We start from the raw sequence: 20,022 nt of genomic DNA on the forward strand, positions 1-20,022 counted from the left end.
ATGCAAATTCATAAAACAAATATCCATATAATAAGCATGTCAATGTGCATATATGTGTACATATCTATATAAACTATATCCAATGCCCTCAGGTTTTCAGATCAAGCTGCAAAGTTGCATCTCATTAAAACTCTAATAAGACGCAACCTCTAAATTCTTTCACAGTTAGGGTTACAAATGAAAATATTCAAACTAGGTACTTTAAGGACACTGTCCTACCTTGCAAAAGAAGCCATGATTTATGATAACATTCGTGACACAGATCAATTAAACTTTTCTGATAACACTAGTCACAAAACTCGATATAAGGCAAGTCAACACCAGACCCCTCAGAAAACATTACTGAGTGCTGAAGTCCTTTCTTTAAAAGGCTCTTTTCCCCATAAGTAGTCCTGCCACCACTCCCCTCTCCATCATCCACGGTGTTCACGGTTAATCTAACGTGGCACACTTTCCCACTGAGCCCAAACCCGGTCTCAAAATTATTCTCAGCATAGCACTTCAGGCAGCTACCACCAATCAATAGGAGTTGACATGTGCATTGAATCTTATTGGCTATCCCTGGCTCAAACCATCAGATGTAAATGTTTATACCTTTTTAACACTATGAAGCCTACATTTATCATTGAGAGTCTGCTTTTTTAAAAGTTAATTTTGAAATAGAGAAAAAATAAGACATTCTAAAGATGAATTATATACTTAACCCTCAGAAAGAGGATTTGGGGCAAATTATCTTGGAAACGGTAGTGGGTTGCTACATACCAGGCTTGGGTAACTGCCTGAGCCTATTTTTCCATTAGTAGAAGGAAAATAATAATGCATCCTAGGCCTTCCTTCCAAAGCTGTGGAGATGATAAAATGACATAATATATGGGAAGGAAGTTTTAACTACAAATCTTCAGACAAATATGAGGCTAAAGTTGGAAGCAATCTTAGAAACAAATTGTCCGGCTCTCATAAACCTCTAAGATGAAAAATGGTTCCAGTAGGGTTAAGTGATTTGTCCAAAGTGACACCAGCAATTAGTGCAAAGCTGAATCTGGAAGTCACATTTTCTGCGTATGAGTAAAAAGTAGTTATATTTCAAGAACAGTAAAATAACCTTTAGCCATAATTTATAAACAACATTTTAGTTTGACTATTTGTAATAAAAGGTTCTTTTTTTCCAAACGTGCCAGGACTGTGGTAATATTTTCCCTTATGGTTTTCTATTGAGAGTCATATAGTTTTGTTTAATCAAATATCAGTGCTTTTTAGCTAAAATGAACCCACTTACAATTTTCTCTTCATTTGTTTCTGTCTTTCATAATGTTTTTGAATCTCATCTTTCCATCTTATTAATAGAAATGCCCACTGAGCTTGATATTTCTTTCCTGAGCTGTTTAAAAGTTACCCACAGGATTCTACAGATGGGGGAAAAGTGTTCCTTTTTAACTTTCAAGTTATCAGAACTCCAGCTCCACCACAGAACAGATGTCATCTGCTGTGTGTGAGTTTTTCACTGTATTAGGTACATGGTAGGATTTTTTTTTTTTTTTAAGATATAACCACTTTTGTCCTTAAGGTCATAAGGTAGACAACTCATCCTATTGTGGGGGAAGTTCTGTAAGAGTTCAACAGAAGGGTTGAAATTAGAATGTATGAGTCACTAATTAAAAATCAAAGGTGTCTTTGGCATTCAGTAATTAATGGGTGGGAATTTATTAGATGTAGAAGATTACCTCTGGGTTAATGAGAAATTAATAAACCAAATATTTATGTAGAAGACTCATGCTGTTCAGTCTCTTTTTGCCTTACATAGTAAGTAAATATGTTGGTAAAGCTACCAATTTAAGGGATCCCTGGGTGGCGCAGCGGTTTGGCGCCTGCCTTTGGCCCGGGGCGCGATCCTGGAGACCCGGGATCGAGTCCCACGTCGGGCTCCCGGTGCATGGAGCCTGCTTCTCCCTCTGCCTGTGTCTCTGCTTCTCTCTCTCTCACTGTGTGCCTATCATAAATAAATAAAATTTAAAAAAAAATAAAAAAAAATAAAAAAATAAAAAAAAGCTACCAATTTAAGTCACTGATTCTCAGGGTTGAAGGGAATATAAAGACCATCTAGTGTCTTTTTCTACAATTAATATTCCTAATGAATTCACACACACAGTATATATCTATGCACAGAGGGCCACCATATATTCTGATAATGTCTAAATGAGGAAATACCAATTTCACAGTCTGGCAACTGAGGACGATTGCAATTGAATTTCAATTCGGTATTTAGGAAATCAAAAGAAGTCCCTTGGTAAAGAAGAGCAGTCGGACTAGATTACTTTTTAGGTCTTTTCCAAGCCCAAGATCCTATAACTGAACAAAATTGAGAAATAAAATATTCCCTGAATTTGATGAGATTTTTCAAATATTAAATTACGCTACCGCTAAACAGCTTTTTACCACAAGCTCTTGTAATAACATGTTTCTCTTAATCATCGTCCTTGAGTGTTCGATGCTGAGGAGAAAAAGATAAATATATATGCTTCCTTCCCTCGAGGAGTTTATACTCTTAATAAAAGGAATTAAACAAATACCTAAACAGGTATTATACAAAAAGCTGTGGCCAAAGAGGAAGATGTAGGAAGAAACTACCACCTCCCGAAATGAGGCTTCTCAGTCTCGGGACCACTGACATTTTAGGTTGGACAACTGTTCTTTGTTGGGGGCTGTCCTGTGCACGGCAGGGTGTTCAGCAGCATCCCCGGGGGCCCTTCCACTAGGTGCCGGTAGCCCTTCCCAGCCTGGCTTTGCAACCCTGGGTGGGGAGGGGGGGAGCAATTCACCCAGTTAAGAAGCACCTGCCTCTGGAGCCCAAGAGGCTTCATGGAGGAAGAAGCATAAGAGTTGGTCTTAGGGCCTGGGTAATATTTTAAAGGTCAGAAGCAGACGAAGTGAGGAAGTTGACTCGAGATAGCACAGAAACGACCCTTTAAAGAAAGGGTTAACTCGCTTATTCAGTTGGTATGAAGTCTGTTCTCCTGCATGCTGGCTGGGTCAGGTATCAGCAGTGGGGGCCCATCCCTAACATCTCTCTCACCCTCGATACTCCCTTATCTCATAAAGAGACGGAGGTTGAGGCTCTGTTCCCCCAACAGGTGACAGTGTCCCTTGCATTTCCAAGATACAATTCTGTCTTGGTTTTATGTATGTTAAGATTGCCTCCAATTGGTGGAAGAGAGACTTCTTTTCTGTTGACTGTCATTAAAACCATCAAAGAGGTCCCTAAACAAGGTGACTTGGAATGGAAAATATTGAATTTGGGTTTTAAGTAAGGCTGCAGTGAGTTGCAGGTGGTAGCAAGACACCAGATAGAAGAAATACAAAAAAAAAAAAAATTAAAAATAGAAAACATTTTACTATACGGTATGGATATGACATACACATGTAAATGCAGGGAGAAGTAAATATAAAACAGCAGGAGGCAGAAGGTAATAGGGACAAGTATTTCGTTTTCTGTTTTTCTCCTGCTTTTTTCAAACAAAATCATTTTAATCTTTTAATGAATCTCCCCATTACCATAAAAAAAAATGCCACTTCCAAAAGTGACATCCTACAAGTGCCATTCCGAAAATGTCACTCCAGCATAACTAGAAAAATATAAATAATATACATGTATTTTAATTCTCTTCCATCTAAAATAAATTACTTTATTTCTTAACAACTTGCCCATTTGACATTTTGGTTGAGCTAAGAAGGAGAGTGTTCAGCTCTGCGTTGCCTCTGAAGGATACCGAGAATTGATTTCTTCTTATTTCTGCGGAAGTTCACCAGGCAAGCTACTTGTGTCAAGTCATTATGATAAGATCCAGCAGAAGTAATGCATTAACGACGGGTGATATTGCCAACAAATTACTGTATGTGATGCAAAACAATTTCTGTTCCATTATTTTCAGTTTGCCTTTTCATAAAGTTAAAATAGGCAGAGAAAAAAAAAAAGCAACAACAACATTTGCATGACCCTGTTAGCATTCAGATTGATTCACGCCTTTTCACGGTGGAGCCCACCCAAACCCAGAGAACCTCACAAAAGGCACGCCCTACTCCAGAGGTTTCCATTTGGGCCACATGTATGCATGCCACACTCACAGCGGTGACCAAGGCCCTCTGGACTTCCCTCTGTTGCTACTGTGATTTGCCTGGTGTTGCAATAGGTTCAGACTGTTGATAAAAACTCCCCAAATCTAAAGAAAAGTCCCAATCGAAACATCTAGTTACTATTCAACTGTTTGCAGGAGATGGACTCAGGTGCAAGGTCATGGAAGTTACACATGTCCCGTTTAAAGTTAAGGCTGTTGATCAAAATGCAAACTATTACTCAATGACAAAACGTTTTAAGCCCAAACGGGCCGTTGTTTAGACTGTGTGTTTTTATGTACTTCAATGAGTCATTAAACCTCTGCCATTTCAGAAGAAAAGTGCTCCTGCTGAATATTCAGTGCTACACGCAAGCGTGTAATCTATTTTTTTTAAATAACCATTCTAGTAGACTAAAAACATAATGCAATAATGCCAGCAATATGTATGTAGGAAGTGGTGCATATGTGAATAATCGTGTTATAAAAACAGAGCACAATATTCATAATTGTTTTCTTCCTTGTGTACTAAATACTCTTATCAAAATTGAGTCCTGAGTGCTTGACCACCATTGATGAAGAGTATCAGGAAGGTGCCACGATTACCTTTGCAGGCCGCGATATTGGGTTCTCGTAAAAATAAATAAACTAGTGTCTGAGGTTCATTTGTTGAGTATCGGGAGGAGGCAGAGCATCCCAAGTAAGCATCATAAAGTACGGCCGCCGTCAGGACTCCGGGGAAGTCTTGGAACAGCAGCTGATGACTAGGGTGCCCTCCTCTTGGCACTTGCTGCGCTGGCCTCCAGGGGGCGGAAGGCCCCGGTCTCCCCTGTCCTCACCCCGGCCGAGACCATATGAGGAGAGCTGTGCACCTGCTGGCCTCACTGGCCCCCAGCCCCCGGGCCCCCGGGCAGGTGTCCTCGCCGCTGCACCCTCCTCCTCAGGTGCCAAGGCCCTGCTTCCCCTTCCCCGTCTGCACTGGGCTCGTGGGGCGGAACTAAGAGCACCAGAAGGGACGTCCACAGCCACCACCACCCACCAGCTGGCTGGCAAGCAGAGCGCCCGGGGCGGGAATCCTCGCCCTACGGGACCTGGCCCCAACGCAACCGGTGGATGCCCCACCTCCGAGTCATATAATGATATTGATGCCCCCAAGCGAGTTCACCGATGGGCACACGAGGCTCTAAGGGCTTTACCACCTAACTCGTGATCCTCACCATGACCCTACGACACAGGGTTTCATTATCCCCATTTTCCAGGTGAGGGTACCAGGCACAGAACAGCCAGGAAATCTGGCCAGGGTCAAGGGGCAGAGGCAGGACCTGGGCCCGGCAGCTGGATCCCACGTCCCAGAATACCCTACGCATGCACCTGCTTTTCCATCTAACAGCACAACCCTAAGTGGCTGGGCCCTATTCTTACAAGGGAACAAAAGTAACCAAGAGGGGTCACCTTTGAACTCCATTCTTTGTCTACCCATCCCCGGAGTCTTTTTTTCTTTTTTTTTCCAGCTGTATAGTCATAAGGAAAGATGTGAATAATTACATTAAAACGTTCCCCCGCGAGTGAACATAGGTATGCGGGGGGAGGAAGCCGCTCACCCCATCCCTGGAAAACCAGAGCTGGAGCTCCCTGAGCCATGCAACCACTCATTTATTCAAAAATGGGGGAGGCAGGACAGCCGAGTCAGGACGGCGCGGGGAGCTAACCCTGCCCACCTTCTTCCCGACACCATCAGACCCTGTGAGGTGGGGTCTGATGGGGTCCCTCCGGACCGGCCAGGAAACCGAGAGCAGTCAGCATGTTTCCTCTTGTATTCGCCCGAGTTCCACGTGGCAAGTGGGGAGGCCCTGCCTGCGGAGAGAGCATCCGGCCTGCAGCAGCAACACACAGGGCGACACGGGACTTTGAGAAACTTGGCCGGGGGGGGGGGGGATCCCGGCCACCGCTGTGAATCTGAAAGCGTTAAAGGACACGTGGATAACCAAAAGAGCGTGGACGATTTTGACAATGATGATGATGGTCACCGCCGGCTGGAGGGAGGAGCATGGGAGCAAGGGGAACAGCCATGAAAAATGCCCTAAACATCAATCCTTCCTTCCTTGCCCCTTTTACATCATTCCTGGAGGTGGTGCGCAAAGAAGGGAGTCTTATTCTTGACATCACAAGGACAAATGTCCCCATCCTCAGCCAACCTAAACCGTCAACCTCAAGCCCGTCCCCATACCCGGTGGTGAGAACTGGTTTGAGGAGATAAACATGCTTTGCAGACCAAACAAGGCACAAGGTCCACCTTTGTCTGAAAGAGATTCGGAGCCGACCGGCCTATTTTGTACAGAGAAAACCACCGGCAAACTAATCCAAGTCTTTGAGAGGAATATAGAGTGTATCACCGTCCCAGGTCATCAAATCAGATGGCACCACGGAAAACACGGCAAGACCGAACACCCATTGTCTGGATTTTCCTACCTCAATGAGTCATCACCCATTATTAACTAATCAAGGTTTTTTTAAGACTATTGTCTAGATGTGGGTTCCTGGTAGCATTCTGAATTGGGACCCAAATCCAGCACTGGATGGACTCAGTCTGGGCCACACGGTCATGGGTGCCTGTTGGGAAAACAATGAGCTAAGTCCACTAAGGAATCCTAAAAAAATAAAATAAAAAATAAAATAAAAAAATATATAAAAATAAAAATTTTATTTTAAATAAAATAAAAAAAGAAGAAGCTTCCATAGGAATAAATGGTTCTTGCAGATTTTTCGGTTCAGAGGCTTCCATAGAGGAGGAAAAAGACATGAACTCTAACTTGGTCGTGTAAAGATGCTGCCTCACCAGCGTGAATGCGGCAAATGAGACTGCTTCCCGTATACCAGCAATGTGGTGGTTTTCTAGCTTTTTTTAAAATATCATGATTATTAATTCAGACCAGAAAGGTACAAGGCATCAAGCCGTGTACACTAATACCACAGAAGATCAAACGCCGATCCAGAAAATCCTCTCTTCTCTCCACAAGGTTTTTTTTTGTTTTGTTTTGTTTTTTGTTTTTTGTTCTTTTTTTTTTTTTTTTTTTTTTTTTGCAAAAGAGTTCTTTGCAATTATCTTGGAGAGCCACAATGTTATTTTCCCATTTTACTGGGAGATCACGGTCTCTCTTTCAATAATCCTTTATAGAAAAAGCCCACCCATTTCCATCTCCTCTTCTGTGACTGTGGCATGTTATGGACCCAATCAAAGTTTGTCCAAAAAAAAGCAAAAAGCAACAAAAAGCAGTCTCCCTTTTGAAAGTGGATAAAATATAAATATTCATTTACTTTGAGTAAATTTCCTCTTTCAATCCAACCATCTGGTTCTAAATTAAGGCACCCTACTTTGAACATGGGTATGCTTGCCATCTGGCTCCCCAAAAGTAGCAATTACTTCAGGTAGATGAACATACACCTAATCCTAAGCAAGTATGGGCTACTTTAGGGTACTATGGCATAAATACACACCCTTATCGTCTGCCTGCTATGCACCAACCTGAGGGGGAAATGACAGAGCTGATTCACTGCAGAGTGTGATCACCTCACATGCAAGAGAATTTACTTATTTGCAATATTCAACAAGTGGTGAATTTCCTGGGAGCCACTGGAGGGAGAGGAGCCTTGGGCTCGGAGGGCGAGCCTGTCCTCCCCCTTCCTCCAGTGCAGGACGGGAGCCAGGAAAGGTGAGCGTTCCCTGGAGGACAAAACCAGGCCTCATCCCATGCCTGGGGGGGGACTCTTACACCTTCCGGTAAGAAAGCAACGGTGAAATCTGATTTTCCTGCGTTCACCCAAGTTTTTTTTTTTTTAAAGATTTTATTTATTTATTCATGAGAGACTCACAGGCAGAGGGAGAAGCAGGCTCCATGCAGGGAGCCCGATGTGGGACTCGATCCTGGGGCTACGGGATCACTCCCCGCACCAGAGGCAGATGCTCAACAGCTTGGGGAGCCACCCAGGCACCCCTCACCCAAGTTCTTTCTCACACCTCCGGGGAGTAAACCAAAGAATCAGATTGACTGGGTGTTAATGAGCTGTCTCCACACAGCTTGAGTAAGGTGGACCGGATCGGTGCTGCTCTTGTAAGTGTTTCCAGTTGCTCGCCCTGACGCCCCCCTGGCGGAAGGAATATGTGTGTCTATGACAAAAGCTATCCGATGATTAGCTTGGCAAAAATTACAACTCACTAAACACCAAGATATTTACTCATTAATCCGATGAAAGTTGGGGATTTACATCCTCGTCCTCTTGGAAAGTGCATTTTAAAGTATCAAATTTACAGAGCATTTTGGGGACGAAATCATCACCAAAGTCCAAACCTGGCTGAGCTCCTGACATTGGTATGTTAAAAAAAAAAAAAAAAAATTATCCAAGTAGCCATAGTAACGACAACAGTTAAAAAAAAAAAAAAAGATGGGGATCCCTGGGTGGCTCAGGGGTTTGGAGCCTCCCTTCAGCCCAGGGCTGCTCCTGGGGTTCCGGGATCGAGTCCCGCGTCGGGCTCCCAGTGTAGAGCCTGCTTCTGCCTCTGCCTGGGTCTCTGCCTCTCTGTCTCTCTCTCTCTCTATGTCTATCATGAATAAATAAATAAATAAATAAATCTTTTAAAAAAAAGATTTAGGGGCACCTGGGTGGCTCAGTGGGTTAAGTGTCTGCCCTCAGCTTAGGTCAGGATCCCAGAAACTGGCCCCACAAGGGGCTCCTTGCTCAGCAAGGAACCTTCTCCCTCTCCCCCCTGCTTGTGGTCTCTCTCTCTCTCTCTCTCTCCCTCTACCTCACTCTCTCAAATAAATAAGTAGAATCTTTTTTAAAAGAATAAAAATAAACGATTGAATACATGTCCACGTTCACAAAATTGTGAACAGAGATTTCCTTGGCCATTTCAACTCCAGTTAGAAACACTAGAGAAATTATCATATTCACTCCGGTTTCGAAGGGGAAAAACAAAACAAAAACAAACAAACAAAAAACTAAAGAGAAACAAGGACTTTCTCTAAGATGCTGTTTAGAAACAAAACCGTGCTGATATTTCCAGAAGTACTGAATCCTGATTTTCTATTGAGATGCAGAGTGCGGCCACATGTGCCCCAGGTTAAACTTATAACCAAGTCATTTACATCTTTGGGAGAAAACTAAAGGAGTTTGGACACAAACATGCACTAGGGCTACAAGACATCAGTTACGGGTCAAGCAGAAACATCTGGTCTTTTTAAGAGTCCTGTTAATTCGAACACACTGACCAAAACAAACTCAGTTCCAACAAATCTATTTTGGCCTGCCTCAAAAAAAAAAAAAAAGGATTTGTTGGAAGCACTCATTTCGCCAGAGCAAGATTTGTCAGTGATATGCAAACTCCCACTGTTGACATTTTCACATAAGCTTGTTTCCCAACACAACATGCAAATTTGCCTTCTCTGCCTTTTCCCCCATATCTGATAGGACCGTGGGTCTTAAAAATATATATATTTATTCTGTATTGTTTAGGACACATTGGAAGAAGCAGTGGCAGAGGGTTTCAATCGTCCACGTCTGATCGCAGGAGTTTGAAAGTGCATAATTTACACGCTCACTCCTAGCAGGCTTTGGCCGGCGTCACACAGCCAGGGAAGCGCCGGGGACGCAGCTGAGCTGCTGCACGGCTCTCTCTAAAGCCTAGAACCGAGGTCTCCGAGCCCCGCTGAAATGGCCCAGCCTCCCGTACAGGAACAACTCCTGGAAGTTTCCAGACACCATGAGCCCTGGTGCATCGGAAAACCAAAGTCGGAGACCCACGTCTCCACTGATAAGCCTGCGGATGGCAGGCACGGGGCGGGGGCACCCCTTAGAGCCCCAGGCTTCTGCTGTTGTGAAAATCATTTGAGAACAGGAGAGGCTCTCCCAGGGGCATCGTCGCTAACCTCCCACCTGCCTCTACCTCTAAGGTCGAGGATTTCTTTTTTAAGTCCCTTTCAGTTGTTTGCTGGCCCTATAGCCATTGCATTAATCCAAGTTATTTTAAATGCAATGGGTGAGGGCAAAGGGAAGAGTCCCCTGCTTATTCATTCAGCACTGTGCTCCAGAGGCGACCACCCCGGGGCGCCCCTAACAGCTAGCAGGAAGCGCTGCCAGGGCATGTCAGCGCCCGTGGACACCCACGACAACCCTGTGAGGACGCCACTACTATTACTGTCACCAAGTCAAAACTAAAAGCATGGGCTCTGAAGCCGAGCTGCGTGGATCTAAATCCCGGCTTTGTCGGCTCCCTATGTGAGCAACTACTTGGCTTCTCTGTGCCTCCGTTTCCCTACCTGTAAGACAGGAGGCGTCTGGAGCCCCTTCCACGCAGGGCTCTCTGGGGACTGAGTCAATACATTTTGCCAGCCAAGCACTAGAGGCAGCCCCCTCCGGGCCCCCCAACAACCTCATCAGCCCCTCCCAGCCGCCGCCCGGCTGGCGCTGGCGCTGCCTCTGGGATTCGAACCCGCTTCTGCTGGGCTCTGAAACCTGCGCTCTAAACAAGCGGCAAAAAGCCCCACAAGCCTCTCAGTAAAACAGCATAAAATACCCCCAAATCTACAGAAGCATCCGAGGGCCTCGCTAACGAGGCTCCGGACGCTGACGGCTAGCTTTCCCCCTTTCCAACCCCGGAGTCATTCCCAGGGGCAGTAACTCAACAACTACAACAACAACAACAGCAACAAAAAGCCAGGGTCACTCTGCATGGAGAGTGTTGGCAGCCCCTGCAAGGACATTCCTCCTTGGCCCTGGGTCCCCCGGGACCCCTGTCGCCCTCCCCCTGGGTCTGTTCCCTGGACCTGCGCTCCCTGCTCCCAATCTCAACTTCCAGTTTGGGGAAACTTCAGGCAGCCAAAGCTCACTGTCAGCTGGTCGCTGGCCACCAGCACAGTGCAGGACGTCCCGTGCACGGACACCCTGCCTGGCTGGTCACCCTGCACAGACACCTGCCTGCTAGTCACCCTGCACGGACACCCTGCCTGGCTGGTCGCCCTGCACGGACACCCTGCCTGGCTGGTCGCCCTGCACGGACACCCTGCCTGGCTGGTCTCCCTGCACGGACACCCTACCTGGCTGGTTGCCCTGCACGGACACCCTACTTGCCTGGTTGCCCTGCACTGCCACCTTACCTGGCTGGTTGCCCTGCACAGCCACCCTACCTGCCTAGTCACCCTGCACAAACACCCTACCTGGCTGGTCTCCCTGCACCCACACCCTACCTGCCTGGTTGCCCTGCAACGACACCCTACCTGCCTGGTCTCCCTGAATGGACACCCTACCTGCCTGGCCACCCTGCACGGACACCCTACCTGCCTGGCCGCCCTGCACCGACACCCTACCTGCCTGGCCGCCCTGCACCGACACCCTACCTGCCTGGCCGCCCTGCACCGACACCCTACCTGCCTGGCTGCCCTGCACAGACACCCTACTTGCCTGGTTGCCCTGCACAGCCACCCTACCTGCCTGGTCTCCCTCCACAGCCACCCTACCTGCCTGGTCTCCCTGAACGGACACCCTACCTGCCTGGCCGCCCTGCACTTGCACCTTACTTGACTGGTCTCCGTGCACCACCTTACCTGCCTGGCCGCCCTGCACCGACACCCTACCTGCCTGGGCTGCACCCCCAACCTCAGGCCCTCCCGTAGCTTCCCTCGACGGCCTCCTGGCAAGCTTCTGAGGCCCCGGGGGCATGCATGGCTCCCATCGCACACCAGCACCCTCGCAGCACCGCTGCGCGCCCTGGGGCTGCGGGCTGTGCCGGGCGGTGGGCGGAGGTGACCGCCCCAGCCCCCCTCTCCGCGTCCTGCTCCCCCCCATCTCCCGGAGGTCCGGGGGTCCGCGGGGTCCCCGGGGCGGGCGTGCGCGCGTCCGAGCAGCCGGGCTGGGTGGGGCGGCCCGGGGCGCCGCCTCCGTCCTACCTCCTCTCCCCGTGGAGCACGTAGGAGCTGCGGAAGAAGCCCAGCAGCTCGTTCTCGATGAGCGCGCTGTAGACGACCTTCAGGTTGTAGTTGCGGTGCGCGTCCAGGCTGCGGTTGAGCACCACCACCAGGACCTGGGTCTGCGGGTAGAGGAAGAAGCCGGCCACGGGCACGGCCCCGGCCGCGCGGTCCTCGGCCAGCTGCACCCTGTCCACGGCCACGCGGGAGGCGTGCAGCACGACGTAGCGGGTGCGGTTGGTGCACGCGACCTCCACGTTGACCTCCCCGGAGAAGGTGAAGTTGTCCATGAAGGCGGTGAGCATCAGGTTGTAGTGCAGCGGCTTGAGGTGGCCCGGCAGGCGCAGGTGCGTCCAGGGGTGCTCGCGCTCGGGCTCGCGCTCGGGCTCCCGCTCCCGCTCCCGCTCCCGCTCCCGCTCCGCGTCCGACGGCGGCCGCGCGGCCGGGGCCCCGGGGGTGCTGGCCTCCCCGCCCGCCTGCGGGTCGCGCCGCGCGGGCCCCGGGAGGCTGGCGTTGCCGCCGCGCGCAGGGAGGCCGGGGGCGCCGCCGGGGGCGCCCGGCCCGCACCCGTCGAAGCGCAGGCTGAGCAGCACGGCGAGCGCGGTGACCGCCAGCAGCGCCACGATGCACACGGCGAAGGCCAGCACCAGCCGCCCGTGCACCGCCGAGGGGCGCTCCGTGCCCCGGGGCCGCGCCCCCGCCAGCCCCCGGCCGCCCGCGTCCCCGTCCCCCATGGTGGCCGCGGACGGCGAGCCGCCGGCCTCGGCCCCCTCCTCCTCCTCCTCCCCTTCCTCCTCCTCCTCCTCCTTCCTCCTCCTCTTCTTTTTCTTCTTCTTCTCTCTGCTCTCCTCGTCTCGCGCCCCCCGCGCGCCGTCCAGGGCCATCACACAGCCTCCTCCTCCTCCTCCTCCTCCTCCGCCCCCGCCCCCCCCGGCACCCCCCGCGGCCGAGCCGCCCGGGCCGGCATCCGAGAGCGCAGGCGGGCCGGGGGCCGCGACGCCGCGCCGGGTCCCCTCGGGCGCCCCCCGCGCGCCCCCCGCGCGCCCCGCGCGCCCCGCGCCCCCCGCGCGCCCCGGACGCGCCCAAGTTGGGGAGCGCTACTCGCGCGGCCCCCGCCCCCCGGGCTCGCCGGCCCCCGCGCGCGCCTCCCCAGCGGCTTCCCGCGGGCGCCTTCCGGCGGGGCCTGGGCGGCCGGGGGCGGGGAGCCGCGCCGGGAACTTGGGGCTTCCGCTCCCGCTCCCCGCGCCCGCCGCGGCGCTCGGTCCTCCGGGCGGAGCAGGAGCAGCGGCGGCGGCGGCGGCGGCGGCGGGAGGAGGGGGACGGAGACGGGGGCGGGGGGGCGCCCCGGCCATGCACCCGCCGCCCGGGCTGTGCGCGCAGCAGCCGCCGCCCGCACGCGCTCCCCGGGCACTCCAGGCGGCGGCGGGGAGGGCGCACCGCGGCCCCGAGCTCCGGAGGAGGCAGGTGAGCGCCCGGGGCCCGGCCGGGCCGTCCCCGTCAGGCGGCCGCTGCCCCGCCTCGGCTCGCGGTCCCCGTGGGGAGGCCCGGGCGCGGGTGTGCGAGCGCGTGTGCATGTGCGCGCGCCGGTGTGCCCGCGTGTGTGCGCACAGCCTCCGGGTCCCGGCCGCCCAGGCGGCTCCGCCGACTGCACCCAGGGCCGCGACCGTCCCTCCCCGGGGACCCGCCCCCCCCGGGGGGCGCGGGTCAGGGGGTCGGGGGTGTCCCCGGGCCCCGCGCGCTCACCCCCGGCCGCCGGGCTCCGCGCGGTCCCCGACTCCCCAGCCTCTGGGTCCCTGCATCCAGGGCCGCGAGCATCCCTCCCCCGGGACCCGCCCCCAGGGAACCCCCCCGGGAGCGCGGGTCGGGGGGTCGGGGGGTCAGGGGGCGTCCCCGGGCCCCGCGCTCACCCCCGGCCGCCGGACTCCGCGCGGTCCCGACTCCCCAGCCTCCGGGTCCCGGCCGCCCAGGCTGCTCGGACTGACTACATCCAGAGCCTGCGAGCATCCCCCTCCCCCGGGGACCACCTCCCCCGAGGAAGGCCCCCCCGGGGAGCGCGGGTCAGGGGGTCGGGGGTGTCCCTGGGCCCCGCGCGCACCCCCGGCCGCCGGGGCGCCGCACTATCCCCGACTCCCCAGCCTCCGGGTCCCGGCCGCCCAGGCTGCTCCGACTGCACCCACAGTCGCGAGCATCCCCCCCGGGAGCATCCCCCCCGCGAGGAAGCCTCCTCCCGGGGAGCGCGGGTCAAGGGGTCAGGGGGTTGGGGGGTGTCCCCGGGCCCCGCGCGCACTCCTGGCCGCCAGGCTCCGCGCGGTCCCCGACTCCCCAGCTTCCGGGTCCGGCCGCCCAGGCTGCTCCAACTGCATCCTCCCCGCGAGCATCCCCCGCCCCCGAGAGCATCCCCCCCCCCCCCGGGAGCATCCCCCCTACGAGCATCCCCCCCGCGAGCATCCCCCCGGGAGCATCCCCCCCCGAAGCATCCCCCCCGCGAGCATCCCCTCCCGAGGAAGCCCCCCCCCACAGAGAGCGCGGGTGGCGGGGTGGGGGGTCGGGGGCATCCCTGGACCCCGCGCTCACCCCCGGCCGCCGGGCTCCCCGCGGTCCCCGACTCGCCAGCCTCCCCGCGCCCCGGGAGGGAGCCCCGGAGCCCGGGGAGCGGCCTCGTCGGATGCCCGCCCAGCCCGGGGGACCCCGGGGACCGCCTGCGCGCGAAGCCGGGTCCCCGAAGCCTGGCCGCGTCCATCACCCGCGGGTCCGCGTGCGCGGGGCTGCAACACGGGCTTGCCAGGAGCATCAGAATCTCCCCCAAGTAAAGGCTAGTTTTTTGTTTTTATTTTAAACTGCTTCCCCCGGTGAATAATGTCTATTTTTAGATTGGGGGGAATGAGTAAAATATAATGACTACAGTGTGACACCCAGGACCCAGGACTGGAGACTGAGAACAGCGGGGATCTGCGCCCCATCCCTGGGGACTTCACGGGAGCAGGGAAAGGATACATCCAGTGATGGATCAGTTTTGCACTCCACCCAGCCGCAGTTACTTTTCTTTTTTCTTTTTTCTTTTTTTTTCTTTTTTTTTTTCTTTTTTTTCGTGCAGTTTCTAGTGTTGGGGGAAATTGCTTAAACTTGTGTGTGTGTGTGTGTGTGTGTGTGTGTGTGTGTGCAGTTTCTAATGTTGGGGGAAATTGCTTAGACTTTTTTTTTTTTTTTGCAGTTTCTAGTGTTAGGGGGAAATTGCTTAAACTTTTTTTTTTTTTAAACAGTTATCGATAGGAAGTTTTGCTGACAAGCAGGAGCCTCAAAACAGGTTCGTAGACCATTGGCTGGTTATGGGCTTTCTAAGTTTACTGAAGTTTTAAATTATAGTGCACACTGTGTAGGAGTAGATGGGACATCCAGGCCTGAGAATCGGTGTGAAAGACTTGAATTGGGGCGATATTCAGAAAACCACACCACCTCCCAAAGGTAGTCACTAAGAGGCAGGAGACTCTAGCTTTTAGTAAAACAAAGTGTGATGGACTTAAGAGTCACTAAGGGAAAAAAAAAAAAAAAAGAATAATTAGAAAATAAAGAATAAAGTCATTCCCTTTTACATGTTTCTCTCACATCTTCAAATCCTGAAGGCATTTTAAAAACCATGTCCAAAAAAAAAAAAAAAAACCATGTCCATAATTATTTGTCTTACAAAAAGAAATGTTAAATGCTACTCGCATTGTAGCCCTGAGAATATACAACTAAAATATTGTGTTTGGCTTTACAAGTATGACCGAACAGAAGAGATGGGGTACACATGCACTGCAGCCTGACAACCACTGAAAACACAGCCCTGCTCAAAGAAGCTCTTTTCCGCTTATCCCCACATGGGATGTATTCCCAATGCCGTACATTCCAAAGGTCCATTTGAATCATTTTTAAATGATGATGAAAAAGAAGTGCCAGGATGGGATTTTTTTTAAGCATGTTGTATGTGGGCCGTTAGCAACAGACCAAGGGAAATGCCACATTCTGTTCAAGTTACTTTTTTCTGCTCTGTTTTTAAATCTCCATGCTCTCGCTGTCCATATGTATCTGGCTGGATGCATTTTAAGACTTGAGGACTTGGGGTTTATTAGTCTGTTTTCCACAGAATCGGGAAATATGGTCCAGGCAGGCAAAAAAGCACCGTGTGACTCTCAGCAGGTCACCAGACTCCTCTGACCTCAGGGTGCTAATCTGGCAACTCAAGGTTCTTGATCTAAAATCCATGGGTTCGACTCACTGGGATTCTCGGAGGAATCTGGAATTCCTAGAGCTTTTAGAATCACTACCCACATGAAGAGGTCATCCATCCACTCAAGGATCTCTCAGATCTTTCTCTAAAATGATCTCAGTCGAGAAAAGATTCAAAGAAGAAAGACCTTTTTGAATCTTGTATGTATTTTATTGAGGTCTTTACGTACTTCTGAAAATTACTACAAGGCAACTCTCAGGTATTTGGGAATTTAAGTATATGTTTACCGATAAGCAAAGTCACTACTGCCTGTGATTAAATTAGTGGATGGATTGTTTCTGAAACCCAAGTGGAGCAGACCCAAGCTTATGAACATAGAGTGGACACAACTTATTAAAATATCGATTCCTTTAAACTGCTACTTAATCCAATAAAGTCACTGTGAAGTGGATAAATATTTCTTCCTCTCGTATCACATATCAGTGTCACACAAGGGTCCCAGTAAGGTTTGGGGTTTTTTTGTTTGTTTGTTTGTTTCTGAAGGTATGTGGCACCCTTCAGCTGAGAAGCAACCACTTTGTAAATAAGTTTTTAATATTGTTTTTCTAGAGAGTGTCCATTCTATCCTCGAACCAAGGAAACAAAAGCGGCCAAATTTCAGACGGTGTGCCTCACAAAAATAGCAAAGAGATGACTCGCGGGTATTCCTAGAATGAAGCTGCCTTCCGTGTTGTCAATCACTAAATCGGAGATAGCGTTGACTTTGCTGAATGCTAGAGCCTTTCGGTGGGATGGGCCTTTCCAAAGTGCCTGACGCTTCTCTCAGAAACACAGTTATTTGTTGGGAGGCTTTTCCGGTTATTTCTTTAGCTGACGAATGTCTTTAAAGGCATTTTGTAGCCATACCTCATCTGGGGACTCGTACAAGTGTGAGCGTTTTAATAGACGTGAGGCCAACAGAAGTTGTGTTGATGAAACGAATCCCCGGGTCCTTAAATAATCAAAATGAACTATCTTCAATAAATAAATAAATAAATAACCACAAAATGAACCACCTTCAGTGAATGCACTGGCCCATCTTTCCTCCTTGGTTGTTCACACCAGAAGTGCTTTTTTCTCTTTCACTCTGGTTTGTATGTGGAGCCACAATTTCAGGGGCCTCAGGTACTCGGCCTTCCAGGTGTGCTTAGCTCTGCACATCCAGAGCAGCTTGGCTCAGAAGAGAGAACTAAATCCCACTCTGCCCTAGTCCCCACTCTGCCCTAACCCCCCTACTTATCTTCACCTAGTTATTTTATAACTCAGGGTCTTGATGTTAAGGTGTCGGAGTTAGGTAGCTCCGAGGTCTCTTCTGCTTCTCAAAGTCTGAAAAAGAAATTCCAAAGCTAACACACGAGTCTCTTTATGCTCTCGAGTGATTTTTAATGAACCTTCTCTATAGAGAAGCCAAGAAAATTCAATTAAAAACTCGAACTTCTGTGGGTAAAGAGGCTTTATAAGAATACATGGTATTAGCAAAAAACATGCAGGGGTCCGGGAGAAAACCAGCGCTGCTGCTCCAAGCGGCCTGTGTTCCTGAAGACCCCACACAGTTAGAGACCAAGGCGGCAGTGAATGGCAGGAGCCTGCTTAGGAGCTGAAGTGGTGCCGCCATGTGGCAATTATAAAAAGGCAGTTTGAAATTGGAGATTGTGAAAAGTTTTTCTTAAGTGGGCTCCACGCCCATTGTGGGGCTTGAACTCACAACGCTGAGATCCAGAGTCCCAGGCCCTACTGGCCGAGCCAGGCCAGCACCTGGAGATTGTGATAATTTTGATGGAATTTTTAAGTTGAGGAAACTCACCTTATTAGTGTTTATGATTGCATCACTTCAGAATTTCATACCACATAACCACTGCGTCTGCTGGCGTTGTTGAGGGGCTTCACATAAGAAATACTCTTCTAGACAGAATATTCTTCAAGATATTAAAGAGGGAAAGAGGAGAATCGTTTAAAATGAGCCATAATTGAGACCGTGCAGGTTCATGGTGTCTGTAATTTGCCAACCACAATTGACACCGTGATTTAACTGTTGGTTGTCTGGCTTCTGTTTATTTAAAAATGTTATTCTGAAAGGAAATTGTATCTGAGTTTGATTGTATCTCTTTTTCTCAAGTAAAATCTGTCAAATTATGAGTGTTTAAAAAAAAAAAAAAGGAAACATTGCCTAACCTGCTTAGATTACTACGTGTTATCAGTCCTAGGAGGAAGCCTCATGACTACACTTTCACCAAACAGAACAAGTCTTACAGCACAGAAGAGCCTCTATAGATGGCGAATATAAACAAGAATATAACCAAAGATCCACAGGGTCACTCCCAATTCCAGCATTAAGTGTTTTATCCAGATAGGAGGGAATTAAGACCCCAAGAAAGTTGTATTGTTATATGTGGCTTCTAACACTAGGTTAAAACTCTTCAGTGCTCACCATGGGCTCTTTGGTTTACGATTTCAGTAAGAAATCTGCGTTAAAAGGCGAAAAAAAATGTCATGGAAATGTCCACAGTTTATTCACGAAACCTGAAAGCATAATATATGCTAAATCCTATAAACAGAATAGAAATAAGGTAACTTTTGGGGCAGCCTGGGTAGCTCAGCAGTTTAGTGCTGCCTTCAGCCCAGGGCATGATCCTGGGGTCCCAGGATTGAGTCCCACGTCGGGCTCCCTGCATGGAGCCTGCTTCTCCCTCTGCCTGTGTCTCTGCCTCTGTGTGTGTGTGTGTGTGTGTGTGTGTGTGTGTGTGTGTCTCATGAATAAATAAATAAAATCTTTTAAAAATTAAATAAATAGATAAATCTTTTTTAAAAATCTGAATAGTAAATATACCAATATAGCTTTTACCATGAATTTCAGTTGTTCAAATCCATGTTTCTAGATAAATATGGCAGGAAAAATTAATGACTGATCACAGTTAAGAAAGTTTCAAGTGAAAAAAAATAAAATTTAAATTAAAAAATTTTTTTTTAATTTTTAAAAAAGAAAGTTTCAAGTGCTCATCCTGCACCAGTTATTTGTCTACGCGCTTTATGCTAGCCTATTTCATCGTGACAATAAATCCATAGGTCAGTGATGCTACTTCCTCCATTTGACAGATGAAGAAATTGAGGCCTAGTGAAAAGAAATACCTTGCCCACAGGCATTTAATTACTAGGTGGTGGAGCTGGAATTCCAAATTAGGCAATGTCTCTTCACCAGCAGGCCATCCTACCCTCTAAAAAATGAGCCAAAAAAAAACTTTTTTAATGAAATAAATAAATAAATAAAAGATGAGCCAGGTGTACACCGTCCAATTGCATAGTCGGTACTTGCTGCACAGATTGGGAAGTCAGCGCCAGGCAGAGGGCTGGAGGTACAGCCTTGGGCCAAAGTGCCCTGTCTCCTCCCTCCACCCCCCTGTGTGTGTGGGGGGGGGGTGTTTGTGAAGTGCCTGCCCTCAGCTCGGGTCATGATCTCCAGGTCCTGGGATCCAGCCCGAGTTGGGCTCCCAGCTCAGCAGGGGAGTCTGCTTCTCCCTCCCCCTCTCTCTCCCTGTCCCTCTGCCCCTCCCCTCTCTCTCTTTCTCTCTCTCTTTCAAATGAATAAATAAAATGCTTTAAAAAAATAAGATGAATAAATAGAGAAAATGTAGTATGACCCTGAGTAGAATAATAATTATAATTTTACAAAATAATGACAAAGAAAAAAGGAGAGCATTATTCACCATGGATTGAG

General features: G+C 50.0%; 1 protein-coding gene across 1 annotated transcript in view; it reads right to left on the bottom strand.

Moving 5' to 3' along the window:
• TRHDE (thyrotropin releasing hormone degrading enzyme) overlaps positions 1-12,948 on the bottom strand; it is a 388,541-nt gene extending 375,593 nt beyond the window's left edge. The window contains exon 1 of the mRNA XM_041755901.1: positions 12,047-12,948. Coding sequence (XP_041611835.1) covers positions 12,047-12,948 — 902 coding nt within the window. The remainder of the gene's footprint in view (positions 1-12,046) is intronic.
• Positions 12,949-20,022: the final 7,074 nt, after the last annotated feature.

Source organism: Vulpes lagopus, chromosome 5, assembly GCF_018345385.1.
Source record: "Vulpes lagopus strain Blue_001 chromosome 5, ASM1834538v1, whole genome shotgun sequence".
NCBI classification, from domain to species: domain Eukaryota; kingdom Metazoa; phylum Chordata; class Mammalia; order Carnivora; family Canidae; genus Vulpes; species Vulpes lagopus.